General features: G+C 56.7%; 1 protein-coding gene across 1 annotated transcript; it reads right to left on the bottom strand.

Moving 5' to 3' along the window:
- Nucleotides 1–912: 912 nt before the first annotated feature.
- On the bottom strand, nucleotides 913–11,647 carry RBBP8NL (RBBP8 N-terminal like; the record flags this gene model as incomplete). Its single annotated transcript, XM_084296379.1, has 13 exons — nucleotides 913–1,031; nucleotides 1,979–2,105; nucleotides 2,437–2,532; nucleotides 4,152–4,280; nucleotides 4,618–5,443; nucleotides 5,978–6,141; nucleotides 7,402–7,484; nucleotides 7,647–7,813; nucleotides 9,039–9,111; nucleotides 9,426–9,538; nucleotides 9,856–9,951; nucleotides 10,520–10,562; nucleotides 11,581–11,647. The coding sequence occupies 13 exons, from the start codon at nucleotides 11,645–11,647 to the stop codon at nucleotides 913–915; spliced, it is 2,103 nt and encodes a 700-aa protein (XP_084152505.1).
- Nucleotides 11,648–17,248: the final 5,601 nt, after the last annotated feature.

Raw genomic sequence — 17,248 nt, forward strand, 5'->3', positions numbered from 1 at the left:
CTCCGCCTCCGTGTCGGCTCTGCTCTCTGCACGTGAGCTGTGAGCAGCCCTGGCCCCTGCTGCGATGCTGTGGCCGCAGCGATGCTCACCGCTGCTCTTCTTGTCCCATCCTGGGCCACAGAGCACGAGCAGCCCCACTAATTGATGCTGAAGGACAATTTGCCCATGCTTAATGCATCAGAAAAATTGCTTAAGAATGGGTGATCCACGTGAAAACAAGCTCCTGGCAGCACTGCCAAGGTCAGGGCGAGCTGCTGAGCCAGGGCTCTGCTGAGCCGCAGCTGGGACTCAGCCATCCGGCTCTTGCAGGGACACAGGTCGCCCTTCTCCTGCTCTTCTCACTTCTCTCTCTGGGGACATGTCCCTCCTGCCCAGCCCTTGTGCCTGCTCCCCACAAACTAGAAAGGAAAGCCGTCGGCGTTCTGCTGTTCAGAAAGGATGCAGACTTGTACGAAACCTGGGTAGGGATTTAATCGATGTGGGTTCACGCGTGGGGACAGCAGGACCCCGTGGTGCTCAGGCTCCAGGCAGCCACCAGGGAGCTATCCTTCGGGATTGGGGTCTGGAAGCTCTGTTCTCCTGGCACAAAATCCCAAGGAGGATTTGGCCCTGGCCCAGGGCTCCAGCAAAATCTCCCCCTCCTGGCACCAGCAGTGGGGCACAGGGCTGGGGGACACGGGGCGTGCTGCCCCGCCACAGCCACCTGGCTGCTCCCAATCTCACCCGCACCCCTCTTCCTCGCCGAGCCTCTCCTGGGGTGTTGACTGAAGGATTTTGGGGTGCTCTGCTCGTTCCAGAGCCCCGCTGAGTTCCCTCATTCCTGGCACATCAGGCAGGAGCGCGGGAGGGATGCCGAGGTCTCTGAGCCTTCTCCTTCGGCCTGCAGCTCCTGTGCTGCTCCTCGTCCTGCTCTTAGCTCTCCTCGGAGGCGTCGTGGCGGGCAGCCGAGCAGTTCTCCGGCTCCTCGGTGATCCCCGCTGAGCCCTGTTCAGCTTTGACTTTCTTTCTCCCTCTCATTGACTTCTTAGATCCTGCTAACAGCAAGATAATGATAGGAGTTAACCGCAGAGCAATGGCTTTGCATCTGAGAGGTCATCGCGGCCTAGTCCCAAAACAGGGACTGCACAGGAGGAAGCAAAACTCAGCAAAAAAATAGATGAAGAGAAAACCCTGAACGTCCCCATTCAGTCCTCGAGGGTTCACAGGAGCCGGTGCCTGCCTGCCCTGGGGGCACAGGCCCATTTTCCTCCCCATTGCTCCTCTTGGTTTGCCAAGTAAATCCTCTCCTCCCCCAGCTGCTGTGGGGCTCACAGAGCTGGCAGCCACCCCCGAGGGCTGGGCACGGAGCGAGGGGCAGTGCTGGCCCGTCAGACAAGGCCCTTTTATGCCTCTACATATCTTTAATTTGCTCAATACTGCCCTTTCTTTACTGAGAGTGCAAAGTGGGCTAGGAGCAGGATATTTCTGACAGGGCAATATTTAAGGCTTTGACAGCCACTCTGGCTTATCCTCGCCCTTATCAGGAGCCGTTTTCTGCTTATTCACCTGTAGGAAGCGTGGGCACGACACATTCCTTTGTCAGCCAGGGAAAGCCTCCATGGCCACACTGGAAAATCAACAGGGCTGGCAGAAACCTTTCTCCGAGTGTCAACAACTCGTTGCTGGGAATTTGGCCTTCTCCGATCGGCTCCTCCCTGAGTGGCTAAGCAAACATGGGGGACTTAGACCTGTTAGCTTAGGTGCTCCAGGGTGCTCTCCTGCCCCCCCTGCCCCTGGCTAACCATTAGCAGGGGCTCCTCTGGCTGCAGAGCCGACCTGTGTGGTTTATTGCAGGGAACCGAATGACTGCTGTGTCATCTTGGGCAAAATCTGTGTGCAGCATGGCATTTTTTCATCGTGGTGCCCTTGGGTTTGCCCCTCGGGAAGCGGCTGAGGTTGTAGCCCTGAGCTGATGGCAAGAGGAATGCCTTCTCCCTACCTTTTGTCCAGGGATCCTGTCCTCTTTTCCTCTTCTTCTGTAGTGCGTGAGCTCTGTCTTTGGTGCAAAAGTATTTCCCTTCAGCCTGGGCTTCTTGCGGGGCGTCGTGCTCACAGGGGGCAGCCACCTGCACCGAGCAGAGGAGCAGTCAGCCTACAAACTGCCCCGATTTCCAGGGCGCTAACAGCCAAGGACCTTTGTGACCACGGCCACAGAGTCGTGACAAGTGCTGAAACCTATCCGGAAAGAGTGACATCGCCACCCCTCAGCAACCAGCTGGGTGACTGTGGAAATGGGGCTTGGCATGGGGTGGAGGAAGAGCCACCACCTCCCGCAGGGAGCTGGGCAGGGACAACCCGTCCTGCACCTCCCGGTGCCTCTCGGAACAGGAATCCCCAGTCTGAAGGTGCTGCCAGGCCCAGGCAGCCGAAGCCAAGGGGTTGGGAGAGCAAACCAACCTCGCTGTCCGTCGTGTCTGCCTCATCGGATTCCTGCTGCCCGGACTCAGCATCGTCGTCATCTGCGGAGACATGAAAGGAAGGGTTTTGGCTGGCCTGGGGCTGGCAAGCTGACGGGCATGATACAGAGCCACTGGCTCGTCGTTACTGGGTGTTTCCATTCAGGACACCTCAAAACATGAAGACGTGTGGAGATGGAGCTGGTTGAGGCCACGTTCCCCCTGGGTGCCCCCAGATGAGGGCAGGGCTCCGGTGTCCCCATGGCTGTTCATTGAAATGGACATTTAGGGGACACCAAACAGAGGACTCTGGGGACAGACGCCCAATGACACTGTCTCTGTAGGGCTTTGCTACGAGAAGTTGGTGAGAACTGTCCCAAAGCCAGTGGCCACGTGCAGGTGATGAAGCTGAGAGGCATTTAAAATCCCAGACTTCTCCTTCCCACTTGAGACACAGGCGGTGAGATGTGTTTGGGTATGAAAGAGCCAGAAAAGACCACATGGAAGATGCTGAAGCTGGCTGGTGGCTCCTGCTGGGGAACATGTGCCAAGGAGCACTGGGAGGAGAGGGGGGAGTCACTTCCCTGCCCAGCAAAAGGGTTTTTTTTTGCTGCACAGGTTCCCCGAGGCCACACAGCCCCAGCACATACCTGCACACTCTGGGCACACATCCAGCCTCTGCATGGGGCCAGCCAGGAACCTGGCAGCACCCTGTCTGCACACCCCACATGCCAGCCAGCCCCACAGCATGCCGGCAGGGCTGGGGATGGAGCTGTGCCCTGTCCCCTGCCCAACACCCCGAGCACCCCATCACTTCTTGCCCTAAGCCCACCCAGCTCTGGCAGGGGGGCTGCAGGCTGGGCAGCCTCCCTCCTGCCCCTGCCCAGGGGGGACATCGGTGCCCCTCTCAGGCACCTCAAGAGCCCCGGTAGCCTGACCCCATCCTCACACCATCCTTCCGAGGGTTAAGGTTCACTGAAAAGTGCAGAAGTATCAGAGCATTGTTTCCTGGGCTTTGTGTCAACCGTCAGGTGCGGGCTGAAGAAAGTCCTGCATTTTCCCACACCCAGAATGTAATCAGCTGAAATTCTTCTGCCATGATGATATCTCCCTAACATGTAAATCACTGAGGACTCCCCCCTCCCTCCTTTTTTTTTTTTTTTCCACCGTGCAAAATCCCGCTCTGGAGAGTGTTCCCAAACCACTCCGACACGCCCAGACCAACTAATCCAGGCGAGCTCAACTTTCTGGCCGAGCCTGTAGGGCCGGTAGGGAGCAGGTCCCAGCCGACGTGCCTCCTGCTGCGCTCCGCATGGCTGCTGCCTCCCACCAATGGGGTAAAACTGCCCCCCGGCCCCACCGTGGTCAGCAAGGAGGGAACAGATCGGGCTGGGGTCACGGCTCGGTTTGGGGATGGAAAGGGTTTTTATTGGGGATGGAGAATGGAAAAGGGGAGAGTGCTCCCTGTCCTGCCTGCTGTGGGTAGCAGCATCCCTCCCTCCGTGCCCAGGGTGAAACTCCAAGTTCCCTGAAGGTCAAAAAGAGTTGGAAACCAGGAGCACCCGGTCCCCTGGGAGGGTCTCCCATGCTGGTTAACACCCGCTGTGGGCTGCAGGGACTGCAGGTGGTTGCAACAGCCAGCACAGGCTGTTCCCTGCTGTAGGATGCCTCCACGCGCTGCAGAATTCGCCTTTGGCTCTCCTTCTCAGATGTCACGCTTGCCTGGGGCTCCTTACCTGGTTCTCCTGTGTGTGCACTGGCAGCCAGTCTCACCCTGGGCTCTGCGAGGGCCTCTGGGTCGCTCGGTGTTGGCTTGTTCGTGGGATGTGTCCGGGAGAGAGCGAGCTGTAAAGAGCAGAAATCCCATAAATGCCTGCAGGTGCCCTAGCTATAGAAATGCTGCCTCCACAGGCAGGAGAAAAGGGCTGTCCCCGGCCCCTGTGTGATGATGGTGACAAATGCAGGGATGAGAACCAGCTGGTGTGGAGGGAGAAAGGCTGCTGTGTGCCTTTCTGCTGAGCCAGGTGGAAAACCCTATTGGCAAACACGTTCCAGAGCCACCTATTCCCAGGCCATTTCAGAATGGGACATTAACGGTGGGTGTAATGATGCTGACACCGAGCACTGGGCTCCCAACAGCAGGGAAGGAGCCACAGGAGTTGCCAACCCTCCTGGTACTCACCGTAGCTTCTTCCTCCTGCTCCTCCTCCTCCTCCTCCTCCTTGGCAGCTCCGTGCTGCTCTGCCAGCGGTGCCCGGGCAGTGCTGGACCAGAGGCTGGGGGGACGTGAACCATCTCTCTCTGTCCCATGCCGTCCACAGGGGATGTGCATGGGGCTGCCCCTGGGGCTCGGCCGTGGGCTGCCAGCCTCCCGTGGCTCCCTACAGTCCCTCCAGCCCGCTTCCCTGCCACGACCAGCGTCCGACAGGTCCAGAGGTACATCCACACCATAGTCCCTCCCTGCCTCCGCCTTTTCTCGCTGCTCAGAGCCATCCCGGCTCAGCCAGAGCTCCTTCTCCTCCTTCCCATCCACAGCATCCTCCAGGAAGGACCTCTCCTCCTTGCACCCTACCGTGACGCTCGGCCACGGGGACAGGGGCCGCTCCTCAGGCACGGATTTCGGGTCGCTCTCCGCCCTGGCCCGTTGGCTTTGCTGTCGCTGGTGCAGGAGGAGATGCTGCAGCCGCTCCCGGTGCTTGAGGAGGTGCAGCTTCCCCTCCAGGTGCTGGTCCCTCATGTACACCACGGCAGCGGGGAGCTTGAGCAGGGCAGCGCGGTCATCCCAGTCGTCGGGGGGCCTCATCCTGCCCTCGCCGTCTTTGGCCCTGAGCAGGTGGCCGGGGAAGCTGCCGTCCCTGTCGGCCGGGGCGCAGTTGCCCGCCAGCCCCAGCTGGTGCAGGGAGAAGTGCCTGTTGAGGAGGCAGAGCTGCTCTTTCCGGGCGGTCAGTTTTAGGGTTTCGTAAGACGAGGCAAGCTTAGGTGAGTCTGGCTTGGCTGCTGTTAAATAGCTAAAAGAAACAAGGGTAAAAGAAATCACTCCAGGACAGAGGAACAATCCCCTAATCACCACTGGGAGACTCTCAGAGTGCGGTGCGTGAGCCTGCCCATGCAAGCAAAGTCCTGGCTATCACTTATTTTTTGGTAAGGGCCCCACCACAGGTACCCCCCAGCGGGCTGCTCGGTCTGTGCTGGCTTTGCTTAGCCCTCTGCACCCTAAAACCCTGGGGAGGAGAAGCCCTGGGAGGTGCTGAGCCCTGCAGAAGAGCCCATTAGAATAGATAAGGAGCAGCAGGGAGGGCAGGAGGGACGGGCACCCGCTGGGGCTGTCTGAAGATGAAGGAGCAGGAGCCCAGGCTGGTCGGGCTGGATTCCAGTCATTGTTGCTGGTGTAAACTGGGAGACCCCCCCCCAACCCTCCTTTCCCTGGGGCTGTGGGCATTGCAGGATGTCTGCAGAAGAAGGTGGGCGAATACCAGCTCCCCAAAAGGGACAGGGCCAAGGATCTGTGCCTGCCCACCACCAGCCCCGAGCGGGGGACTCACGGCTCCAGGCTGGGGCTGCGCTCCCTCTCTGGTGGCAGAGGGGTTTTTCTTGCCGGGGGGGACACTGCTGCCCTCGAAGGACTTTTCTCCAGGAGGCACGGTCTGGAGCCGGGTCTCACCAAGGCGATGGTCCCGTGCAGCTGGTTGGAGATCCTCTGGGATGCCTGCGGAGGGAGCTGAGGGTGAGCGGTTCAGTGGCACACAGCAGGGCTCCGGGTGCTACCCAGATCTTTGCCAGCGTGAGCACAAACTGCTCCTGGGTGCTCCGAACAAATAACATCTTGCCATCAGCTTTTACACGTCTCCACCCCAGAGGTGCTAAGAAATGATCTGGTACAATTCCAGCCACCAGCTGACCTGTAACGTTACTGGGTTTCCCCTTTGTGCTCCCTAGCAGGACCCAAGCTTTGTTCCTTATTTGCTGGGTGCATTTCCAGCAGAGCCCCGGCTGTTACGCCAGGACATCGCGATCTCCATCTCCTGCCGTGGAGGGCTCACCACATGTTCTGACTTGACTGCTCCCTGCCTACCCAGAGATGTCACCAAGCCTTCCTGCGATCCCCATTAATTATCCTCGCAGCCTGCCTGCGGCCTTACCAAAACCCCACTTCACCTGCTCTCTCACTTTTATTGTGGCGTTCGGGTAAGCAAAGCCCTTGCCAAAACAAAGGCATCCGTGTGGGTGTGGATGTGGGCTCGGGTTCCCATGGCGAGGAGCAGGGCTCCAGGTCCTGCAGCCTCATCCCCCGGTGCCCAACATCTTCCTATCGCTCGGCACCCCTCGGCTGACACACGCTGTGCTTCAAAGGCACGGCAGGCTGACATCAATGCATGCCAGCCCCTCCAAAAATACCCATATTCATGATGCTGCAGATGGAGAGACATCTGTGATGCTCTCGGGCAGGGCTGCTGTGGTGTGTTTGTACTCCGTACCCAAACCCTCCACGTTTCACATGCTCTCCAGGCTTTTCCATCATTCACAGAGCTCCAGCCTCTTGTTCCTGATTACAGCTCAGGATAAGCTGCCCTGAAAGGCGGGTCAGCGTGATCTCCTTGTGACCAGAGGTTTCCCTAGCAAGAGAGGAACCAGCGTGATGGGCAGAGGACTCGGGGATGCTGGGTGCATTGTCTTGGAGGGTAAATATGGGAGCAAACCAAAGAGGTGTGCTCTCACCATGGGAAACAGGAGCCTACACCAAACCCTAAATGCTTTGCTTGTAGATAGTGGCGATTTCTGCACCTGGCATTGGGTAGGTTCCCTACTTGGCCTTGGCAAGAGTGTGCTGCCCAATTCTGGGTATTTGTTTTACCCCCTAAATGCCTTCTACTCCTTCTCTATCACCTTTTACCCCTCTTGATCCTGTACAGATGACCACCGTAGTGGAGGAAAGACCTGAGGACGTCAGGCTCCCTCCGTCACTCACCATTTCTGCAAGGCTGGCCTCCTGGAGGACAGTGCTTGGGGAAATCCTGCTGCTTGGAGAGCTTCTCTGTCCTGCAGGCTTTTCTGCAAAAAAAAAGACACAGCCACCCACCGTGACGGTCCCACAGAGCCACAATTTCCTTCTGCCTCAAGCCAGCACGTGAATGCAGGGACCCTCTGCTGCATGTGTGCTTGGCACCAAGGCTGCAAACACCTCGAGAGGCGGTGGGAGGCAGCAGCACCCACCTTCACCCAGCTCGAGCCCCGGCACGTCGTGGTGGGTGTCCTCTGCTGCCCTGTGAGCCCCTCTCTCGCTGCTGGCGTTCCTGCTCGCTGGGGACAGTAAGGCCAAGGGGGAGCTGGGCTCGGAGCTGCTCTCTCTGGGGATGGCTCCTGGGCACTTGGTCCTGTCCCTGCGGAGAGGGGACACGAAGGAATGAGAAGGGGCAGGAGAAGGAAATCTCCAGGTCGAGAGCCACCGTGCTGGCAGCTCTGAGCTACAGAACCTGATATATAAATATACATATCTATACACAATGTGGTTATACCGGCTCCTCAGCCTCCTTCCCTTTCAGCTTATCGCTGGCTCGGCTGCAGTCTGCAGCATGGGACGGAGCCAGGGCGACAGCTCAAGGTCTGATTTCCCCACCTGGCCGTGGGTAACGTCGCGGGGAGCCGCAGCGTTGGGTAAGCCAAAAGCCAGCCATGGCTGTTGCAAGAGCTGTGTGAGAACCCGTACGTCCCCGCCTGGGCTTTCAGCCTGGCGTAGGGGTGGATTCGGGGCCTGGGGGCTGTCAGCATTTGGAGCTGGTGGAGCTGATGCTCTCGGTCCCCAGGAGGGAGCCGCTGTGGGTCTGAGCCCTACACCCATGGCATGGATCAAGTCCTGGTTGGACTTTGTGCCAAGACATGGGTGTTTGGGTGAAAACCTTCCTGTGCAGCAGCCGAGGGAAATGCAGAGCTGGCACGCTTGGTGCTCAGCAAACCCAACCGGATCGGCAGCTCCAAAACTCCCCAGGCCTTGAAAAGCATCAGGGCGTAGAAGTGAGAGCTTCTCCTTGAGCAGGTGGTGCTTCTGAGCTCCAAAGACAACACATTTCTAAACTAATCCCTCCGTGCTAATTCCCCCGGACTTTAAACCTAGAGGAACGAGCGGGTTTGTATTTATTGGCCAACCCGACGGGTTGCACAGGGCTATGCTGGGACACCATATGCTGGAGTAGCTCCTCTCTCCTGCAGCCCCTTGTGGTCCTGTGCATGCAGCTCTGCCTCCTGCATGAAACTCATCTTGCTGCCCGTGGATGCTTTTCTGGGAGCTCTGAAATCCCAGGGCGAGGTCTGTGGCCAAGGCGAGCAGCCCAGGGCTTTACTTCCCATCCTCAGTTCCCCCTGGGGGTACCTGTGTTCCCCGAAGGCTCAGTCCTTGGATCCATGTGAAGAAGGGAGTGAGCAAAGCTCAGTGAGGACTTGCAGTATGACGGGTATTTTGCTGTCTTAGCTTCTATGGGAATCCATGGGAATTAGATGCTAAAGACCCACGAGCCCTGGGCTCATCCAGACACAGCCCTGCTCAGTGGCAGGGAAGCCTCTGCAATACCAGCGCTGCACATCACGAATGACACCCAGAAGAGCACTTACTCCAGGCTCTGGAGCCTCTTCAGTTCTTCCTTGAGAGTTTTATTCTCCTCCTTCAGGCGGCTCATTTCATTAGCTGCAAAGAGACAAGAGGAGAACTGCTATTTTGGGTGCTGCACGGAGCAGGGCTGCAGCCCCCATTCCTTATCTCTCATTTTATTGCAGATACAGAGGGCTGCCACCCCCAGCTCCGCTGCTTCTTGTGTGGTTTCCAGATCTGATTTCTCAATACCTCCACTCTTCCATCGCTCCCTCCCTCCTCCCCATCACCAAACACCTCCTGAGTGCGCAGGTATTGGAGTGGCTCCCATGCAAATATCCAAGAGAGGCACTACCTGAGCAAAGACCCAGCCAGCCACAGCCAAGCTTACAGCAGATCTTGGTACCTACTGAGGATGAAGATGTGCTGGAGGCTCTGGAAGTGGGAGGTCTCGTACTCGTTCTGCTTCTTTTTCGCCAGCTCCTGGGTGACCATGCATCTGTCGCAGAGACCCGCTCGCAGCCTGGATGAAAAGCCATGGCCGGGAGCGTGTTACCACACATCCCCGTGGGAAACGAGCACCACGCACGTGCAGAAGGGTGCACACCCAACCCGTCACGAGACATGTGAGCAAAATTGTCAGCACTCACGCAGCCCCGTGCTTCCACCTCCCCACCACCCCTCGGTTTGGGGAAGCTCCCCTGTGCCAGCCCTCCAAGTGGCAGAGAAGCTGCTCAAGTGCGACAGCCTGCTTTTGGGAGGCACCAAAACCCAGGCTGTGCCTCTAGGAGAGCACACTCACTGCCACCAAGCAGTGCTTAGCTGAAAGTTAAGGCTTACCTGTTTTCTAGCACTTTGACATTTTCTTTGAGGACCTTCTGTTGCTCCCTCAATTGGTGGTTTTTAGCAAACAGCTCTTCGATTCTCTGGGCATCACTAATGTGAGAGAAGACCCAAGAAAAGAGGGTTACCAGGCTTCTTCCCAGACCTGGGGATTTATCAACACCCAGTCAATGGGACAGGTTTCTGCTCTGAGTGCACTGCTCACGCTGCTGTAGCTCAAAGTGCTTTTACATGGGCAGAAAACAAATATGTTGGAGCTGGAGCCCAGGGAACAGCCCAGGTGCTGCCCTTGGGAGTCAGCAGCTTGCTTTGTCCCATTTTGTTGCTTCCCAGGAAACACTGTAATTAATGAATGAATTCCCAGGAATTAATATAACTTCTCATGGTGCCCGTGGGCAGGCAGGTGGGAGGTGGGCTGGGATCAGCCCCAGCCGCCCCTGCTGGGGACCTGCATGGTGAAAGGCACGAAAATGCCTAAATCTGGTGGAGCCCAAAAGCAAGATGGTGCTCTCTAAAATAAAGAACCTCTTCCTTGGGGCTTGTGGCCTTGGTGGGCACCTCCTCATGACACAGAAGTGCCTGGGAGGTGTTTAACCGAGCAGAGTGACCTGGCCCTGCAGCGTGCCGGGACGTGGGCATCGCGGGGCTGGGCACTGCTCACCGGCACTTCTCCGTCGTCAGCTCCGTTAGCTTGGTCTGCAGCCCTGCAAGAATTAACAGAGACAGAGGTGGGTGATTAGTGCAGATTCCTTGGCAGCTCGGACACAAAAGGCAACGACCTAGGTTCAGGAGGGTGCCTCGTCTGGTAGGAACCTCACTGCTTCCAAACCTTATTCCTGAGAAAGGCTGACGCCTGTGCTACAGGGCAGCATGGTTTGATGTAACTGGAAAAGCTGTGCAGAATGGGAGCACATTTTGGATTTCCACTGTTTAATGAGTTTGCGTTTCCCCTCCACCCCCGAGAAGTCTGCTTCAGTTTTGTTTCCAGTTATTTCAGCCACGCCAGGCATCTCCCAGGTGGGCAGTGTTTTATGGCTGTCAGGGCTGCAAAGCAACTTGGAGAATATTTACAGCTCAACAAGAATGGCTTTTGGTGATGGATCAGCAGACGGTACATTCTGTCAGATCCATTTTATGCAAAATAGATGTAAACATGTGGTTTGGATTGCTCAATGGTTTCCTCTAACTCTCACATGGCCTGAAATTACACAAGACAAGAATGAATTCGTAAGCCAGAATTGTTCAAAAATGCTGTTGTTTTGTTCATAATGCTGATAGTGGGAATTATTTTAATAGGAAAACAATTGGATTTGGCATTTGTTTGCTTAACCTAGTGGTTCTTATTTCAGTGATGTATGACCGGGAAACTCCCTAGAGGAATAAACTATCCAGCCTTACTCCAAGGTTTTCTGAAACAGAGCCTCCAACCCCGGCTACTTCTGCCTCACGGATTATTGCATCTTTCCCCTTTCCCTCTGATCCCTCAGTATCCAAGCCATACCCCAACCCTGTGGCCTCGGAGGAGACACCCAGCACATGTATTCCTCACTGCTCGCACCCTTCTGCAACCTTCTCTGAAGTCTGCTTTCGTCCAGGTGTTTTCCCAGCACTTTTGGAGAACGTGGGTGGGAACAGCATCACCACCATCACACCGGCAAGTCACCTTTGTCACAGACTACGGACCTTGGCCAGTTTATAAAAAGACTTCTCATGCTGCCCTACCTTGAACTTCTTTCTCATGAATTTCCTTGAGCTTGTTCAGGAACTCTGCAAAAGTGTCCGTGGTCATGTTCAGGGCGGTGCCGTGCTCCCAGGCTGTGTTGGAATTGCCTGCTTCCAGTATAAGGATGTCCTTCTCTTTTAAATTATTCAGATTTTAGCCTAGAACAGAAAAAGTGTCCATTAAAAATAATAAGAATAATCATAATATATATATATATAGTGTATATGGTGTTTTGCAAAGCCTTAGAAACAAGACAAAGAAATACCTGCCCAACTGCAGAAAGCAAAATAATTTGCTAACCCATACATGCAACAAAAGTAGCATGCTCACCAGGAGGAGGACTCTCAGAGCTGCCCACCCTGCACCAGCCCAGGGCTGGGAGCACAGACAAAGCAGAAGGGCAATGGCTTGGAAAGTGGCATCGCTGCAGGGCATTGCGGAGGGCTCTCACCCTGCATTTGGGCAGGAGGGGTGTGCAACCTGGGCACCCAGGGAGCACCCTCGGGGTGTGCCAGCAAAGCCTTGCACGCCTGGTGACCACATGAGCTGCACCACAAGAAGAGGGACATCCCTGTGGGAGCCTTCAGCATCGCCACGTGGGAGCTGTGCAAACCCATGAAACATCACGCTGGGTGGCTGAATCATGGCCATTAATCCCCTTCCCAACAAAGCCACTTAAGCCACGTGGATATTAATGGGGAGAAATCTGCCCCTCTGCATCTCAGAGGTGATGGGCTGGAGTGGAGCTGTCAGGACTGGAGTTTTGTAGCCCCACAGTGGCAAGGGGAGAGCCTCGCAGCCGCCGCACGTTCCCCTTCCCTGCTGGCACCCGCACGCCTTTATCTGCATGCAGAGCAGAGGTGTGCCTGATCGCCTGCATATGCAAGATGTGGGCATGCAGAGCTGGAAGAAGAAACTTTCCCCTAAAGGGTCTGATTTTAAAAAGAAATGAGGCACGCGCCGGCGAGCACAAGCAGCAAGCTCGGCTTGCGTGCTCTCCCCACGCTCGGCTCGGTGAGACGGCGACCCGAAAAGAGCCGGGGCGCATCAGGGCTCCGCTGCAAACCTGGCTCCTTGAACACTGACCTGAGCAACTTGCCTTGGCTTTTAAGCAAATCTTGTACAAATAGACCAGAGATTTTGCTGTTTGGGGGAACAAAGAAACCCCAAACAGCTTTGCTCCCCGTTCTCTGGGCACAAAGCTGCCTTTCCCAGGGCTGGGTGCTCCCTCCCAGCCCGCAGCGCGCTCCCGAGCGCAGCGTGGCTTGTTGCGGCTCGCACAGCTAACAGGCTGGCTCGGGATCAGCCGCCGTGAAATGGGATTGGGAAGCGATCTCTCCTGCTCAACCTCAAGAACCATAGCTTAATAACGAGCCGGGTGAAATTACAGCCGGCTCATCTCCCCAAAAAAAACCCGACAAAAAGATGTTAAAGAGAGTTCCCTCGGTGTGGCTGGCAGCTTCTGGGGATTGCTGAGTCCTGAATTGGGTGCTGCCTGGGGCGAGGGGCAGGTGGTGAGATTTTCCACTGCCTCTTAGGGCTGCAACCCTGCGTGCTGGCTGGGCAGGCTTTGAAGTGCTCAGGCACTCGTTACCAACGCTGCAAGTGGGAAGGTTTTGCACCTGGAAGCAAAGCCACCAAGGGAGTGTGGGCTCCCGTAGGCTCTCCCTGGTGCTGGATCAGCCCCTGCCCACGCTGTCGTCCCCAGCACTGCCCTGTCCCGGTGTCACCTTCCCCATCCTGCTGGCATCTCGAGCAGCACTGGGGCATTTTGGGCTGCAGCTGGGATGTCCCAGGAGGGCCATGTCCCGTTTCACCTCGTGCCAGCCTGCAGCCTGACAGACAGAGCTCAGCTTGGTGGTGGTGGGAGCTGGGGGCAGGCAGGATATGGGACCAGGTCCCCATGGGCCATGGGGCAGAGCCCTCCCAGCAGTGCTGCGAGCAGCTGCGGTGACTCAGCGCCGTGGGCAGAGCCTGGCAGGTCAGGATCTGGGGCTGTAATTTTGGCTGGGGTGTGGGCAGCAGCTCTGCTCCCCGCGCACAGCTGCAGCTGTGGCTGGAGAGAGGCTGGGACTCCTCGTCCTGATCTTCTCAGCACCCCTGAGTCAGCAGGGGATGCGCGACCTGCCTGGGGGTTTGGTCCTGGGCCTTTGCATGGGAAAGCTCAGGCAAATTTTGGTGCTTTTTAGGCTGCCACCATCCCTCCCTGTCCGCACACAGGACATGAACGTGGGACCGGGGAGGACTTGGAGAGGACTTTGGGTGTCTGCTCTGTGCGCACCCACAGTTACAAGGAGATGTTGGGGAGCATCAGCCCCCCCATCTCTGTGCCCAGGATCCATCCTTTTGCCCTGGCAGAGCAGCCCTGCAGACAGCCCGGGCTCTCAGCAGTTTTGATGTGCTCCCTTCTCGCCCTGCGTGCACCAGCCAAGGCGCGAAGCCGCAGCCCCCTGCTCCTCCGCCCCACTCGGGAGGATTTATTGAGGCAGATTTATTGATGAAGACCAGAGCACAGAGACCCCGAGACAGGGGTTTCATTTACAGCCCCGAGCCCTTTCTCGAGCTGTCACTGTTAATATACACCCGGCGGCGCTGGATGCAGCCCTGTCATGGGGCCGGGCATATTTCATGGTGATGGGTGCCCTCTGCACACACAGCCCCAGTGTTGGGGAGCTCCCCTGCCAGCCCCTAAATCTGGCCACTTTGGAAAAAGCCCCAGCGATAGCTTCTCTCCCTTGTTCTCCTCATGCCTTCTTTCCTCTTGCTTGGGGAGGGAGAGACACAGGGAGGGTGTTTCCTACCCCCTGCCATGGGGTTTGGGAAGGGACGGGCTTGGGTAGTGCTGCCTGAGGTTCCCAGGTCCCCGTCCTCCCCTTCCCATCCCTGGCACAGCCGGTGGTGCTTGCATCCCCACCCTCAGCACCATGTCCTTCCCAGAAGAATAAAGCAGCTCATTAGCTAAACGAGCTTAAGTCATTAAAAAAAAATAAATTTGCGACTCTGAAGTTCTGACACTGTCAGATCAGCTGAGCTTAATGGATTTACAATCAGATATTTCCCCATCAGCAGTGGTTCAGCTTCATGTTGGGTTTATGCACTGTGCCTTTCACTGTGTGACAGCAGGGCAGCCCCGCTCTCGCTACCCAAACTTTCTCCTCTTGGCTACCCCGCTATGTTCCTGGTCTAATTTTAGAAGCATAAATTGAATTTATACTCCGAAAAGCCGCCTGATCACTCATGGAAAATCTGCAGTGCCGGGAGTATTCTGCAGGCCAGCGTGAAGCTGATCTGCTTTGCTGATGAACTGTGTGCTTGGCAGGTTTGGGGGGGTTTATTTCTGCTGGCATCGATTTCTTTGTACAGCCGATGAGCGTGGCATGGGCTGTCCCACCGAGCACTTGCTCTCTGCACACCGGTTGTGTGTGTGGCTGCTGGGTGGGGGCTGGCACACTGCAACCCCCCCGACAGGAGGGACAGGAGGAGCAACTTCAGCTCTCACCTCTGCCTCGCACAACCCGAAAATCCTCGGTGAAGCCAGGCAGGCCACCTGCACCAGATTTTAGCTTGGGCTGCTGGCTGGGGATGCTGGCTCCCAGGCCATCCTGAGCCCCAGCTGGGCCACGAGGCTGCAGCCTCCCCTCCAGCCCTTTGGGTTTCCTGTAACACTCACCCACCGCTGCAGATGAGGGACAGCACAGACTGACATGGGGCTGCAGGGCACAGGGGAGATGCTGCCCTGCTCAAGGGTAGGTAGATGTGCCCCATTTCAGGGCGAGAACAGGGGCGAATCCAGCCTCAAGTCCCAACCTGCGCACCTATTTACTTAAACCCCATAAAGTCTGTGTTGCCATAACACAGCACAGCCCCTGCCATAATGAAAGCAGCAGCTCAGCTTCTCCCCCACCGCCGTGGCCCTTTTGGAGGCAGCTTCTGCTTCCCTAACCCCTGCGGCAGCCACCAAAGCAATGTGGATTTCATTCAATAAGGTTATTACTGCCCCAAATACCCCACCTGATGTGTGCAGCAATGTGGTTGTGGGATCCCTAAGACAGGAAAGCCTGGTCCTCTGCAGTACGTGAACATACCCAGGAACTGGACTTAGGATTTAATATAGGGGGTGAGCATTTATGGGATTGAGGCGGGCATTTACAGGATCTGTCCTTGCACCTTCCCCAGCTGGGAAGGGGGCTTTGTCCTCCTGCTCCCCTGTCCCTGCAGCTCCCTGTTGTTTTGGTGAGGTTTAGCAGCAAATTTCCATCCTGCTCCCCAAACTGGGGGGGCACATTTGGACCCTGTGGCCGTGCTGTGATGCTGCCCAGGGCACGGTGGGCTTTGGGTGGATGCACGGGGAGCGAGGGCAGGGCTGTGTGCCTGCACGAGGGCTGAGAGTATGAATGAAAATAGTCACTTATCTGCCTGTGCATCTCGGGATAACCACAGCTTCTATAAACATTGCTTAATTAACACCTCAAAATGCTCTGGGAAGTGGGTAATGAAGCATTATCGCGTTTTTCAGGTGTTTTAATTGAGAAGCGGTGAGGCTCAGGGAATAGCTCAAGGCTCTGTCGGAAGCAGAGGCGCAGCTGCCTCCTCCCAGCCCAAAGCACCCAGAGCGCCCAGCGCTCCCTTGGCCTCCCCCTTCCCCCAAAAAAGCTGGTGGGAACAGGCAGGAGCTGCCCTGGGGAGCTGGGGAGCGATGGAGGCAGCACATGGCCCCGTTACGCTGCGTGCATCATAGCACTTTGGTCCTGTTCTCCCCTCCTTGATGGAAGAAAACCTCGAGAGCAACATGCCCTGGAGCCCACGCTGCTCCTGGTGGACGGGGAGCCTGTTTCTGCCCTGGGTTTTATCCTGCAAAGCTCCTTGGTTTTATCCCGCAAAGCTCCTGGATTTTATCTCTCAAAGCTCCTGGGTTGCTCTCGCCCTGCTGGGGGCTGAGCAGGGCTGCAGCAGCACCGGGACACCTCAGGGGCTCTCCTCTGCTGGGCCAGCTGCTGGAAACCAGCTGCTGTGGGCATCTGCGGTCCTGCACGAGCAAGCAGGTCTCGTATGGGGCAAGGGGTGTGAAAATCCATCATAACTACGCTCACATAAACTGGCACCTCTGTCCCTGCTGTGGCACAGTGTGCACGGCCATCCTCAGCCAGTCTAAAGCAAATGAAAAGAATAAATCTCTCTCCCCTGGATACGACGCAGATAATGAAGTCCTTAATTGAATCAGCTTTTCTCTTTGGTGCTATTTATAATAAACCTTCAGTCCTGCAGAACCATACTGGGTGCTGGTTGCACTTAGCTGGGGGCGAGAGAGCGGCGGTGCTTCTCCTCCCCAGGAGCTATATTAAACCCAGGTCCCCTGCTGATGGGGATGCTCCGATGGGGGATTTGGTGCCTGATTTGGGGTGAGGGGTAGCCAGGGGGCTGCAAAGGACCCTTTTGTTTGCAGGGATCTGCTCCAGGTGAGCTGCGCTCAATGCCCTGGTCTTGGGTAAGAGCTCACGCCTTGGGTTTCCCTGCACATTCCTCACGGCTCTCCCAAAGCAACAATGAAGAAATCTCAGGATTTTGTTTCTCTGCTTTAAAGGCTCCTTTTGGGCAATTTCAGCAACAAGAGGATTTCAGCTGTCATGCAGACGGGGTCTCCTCGGGCCGAGCAGAAGCAGGGCAGGA

The sequence above is a fragment of the Netta rufina genome, assembly GCF_964035555.1.
Source record: "Netta rufina genome assembly, chromosome: 16".
Taxonomy (NCBI): Eukaryota; Metazoa; Chordata; class Aves; order Anseriformes; family Anatidae; genus Netta; species Netta rufina.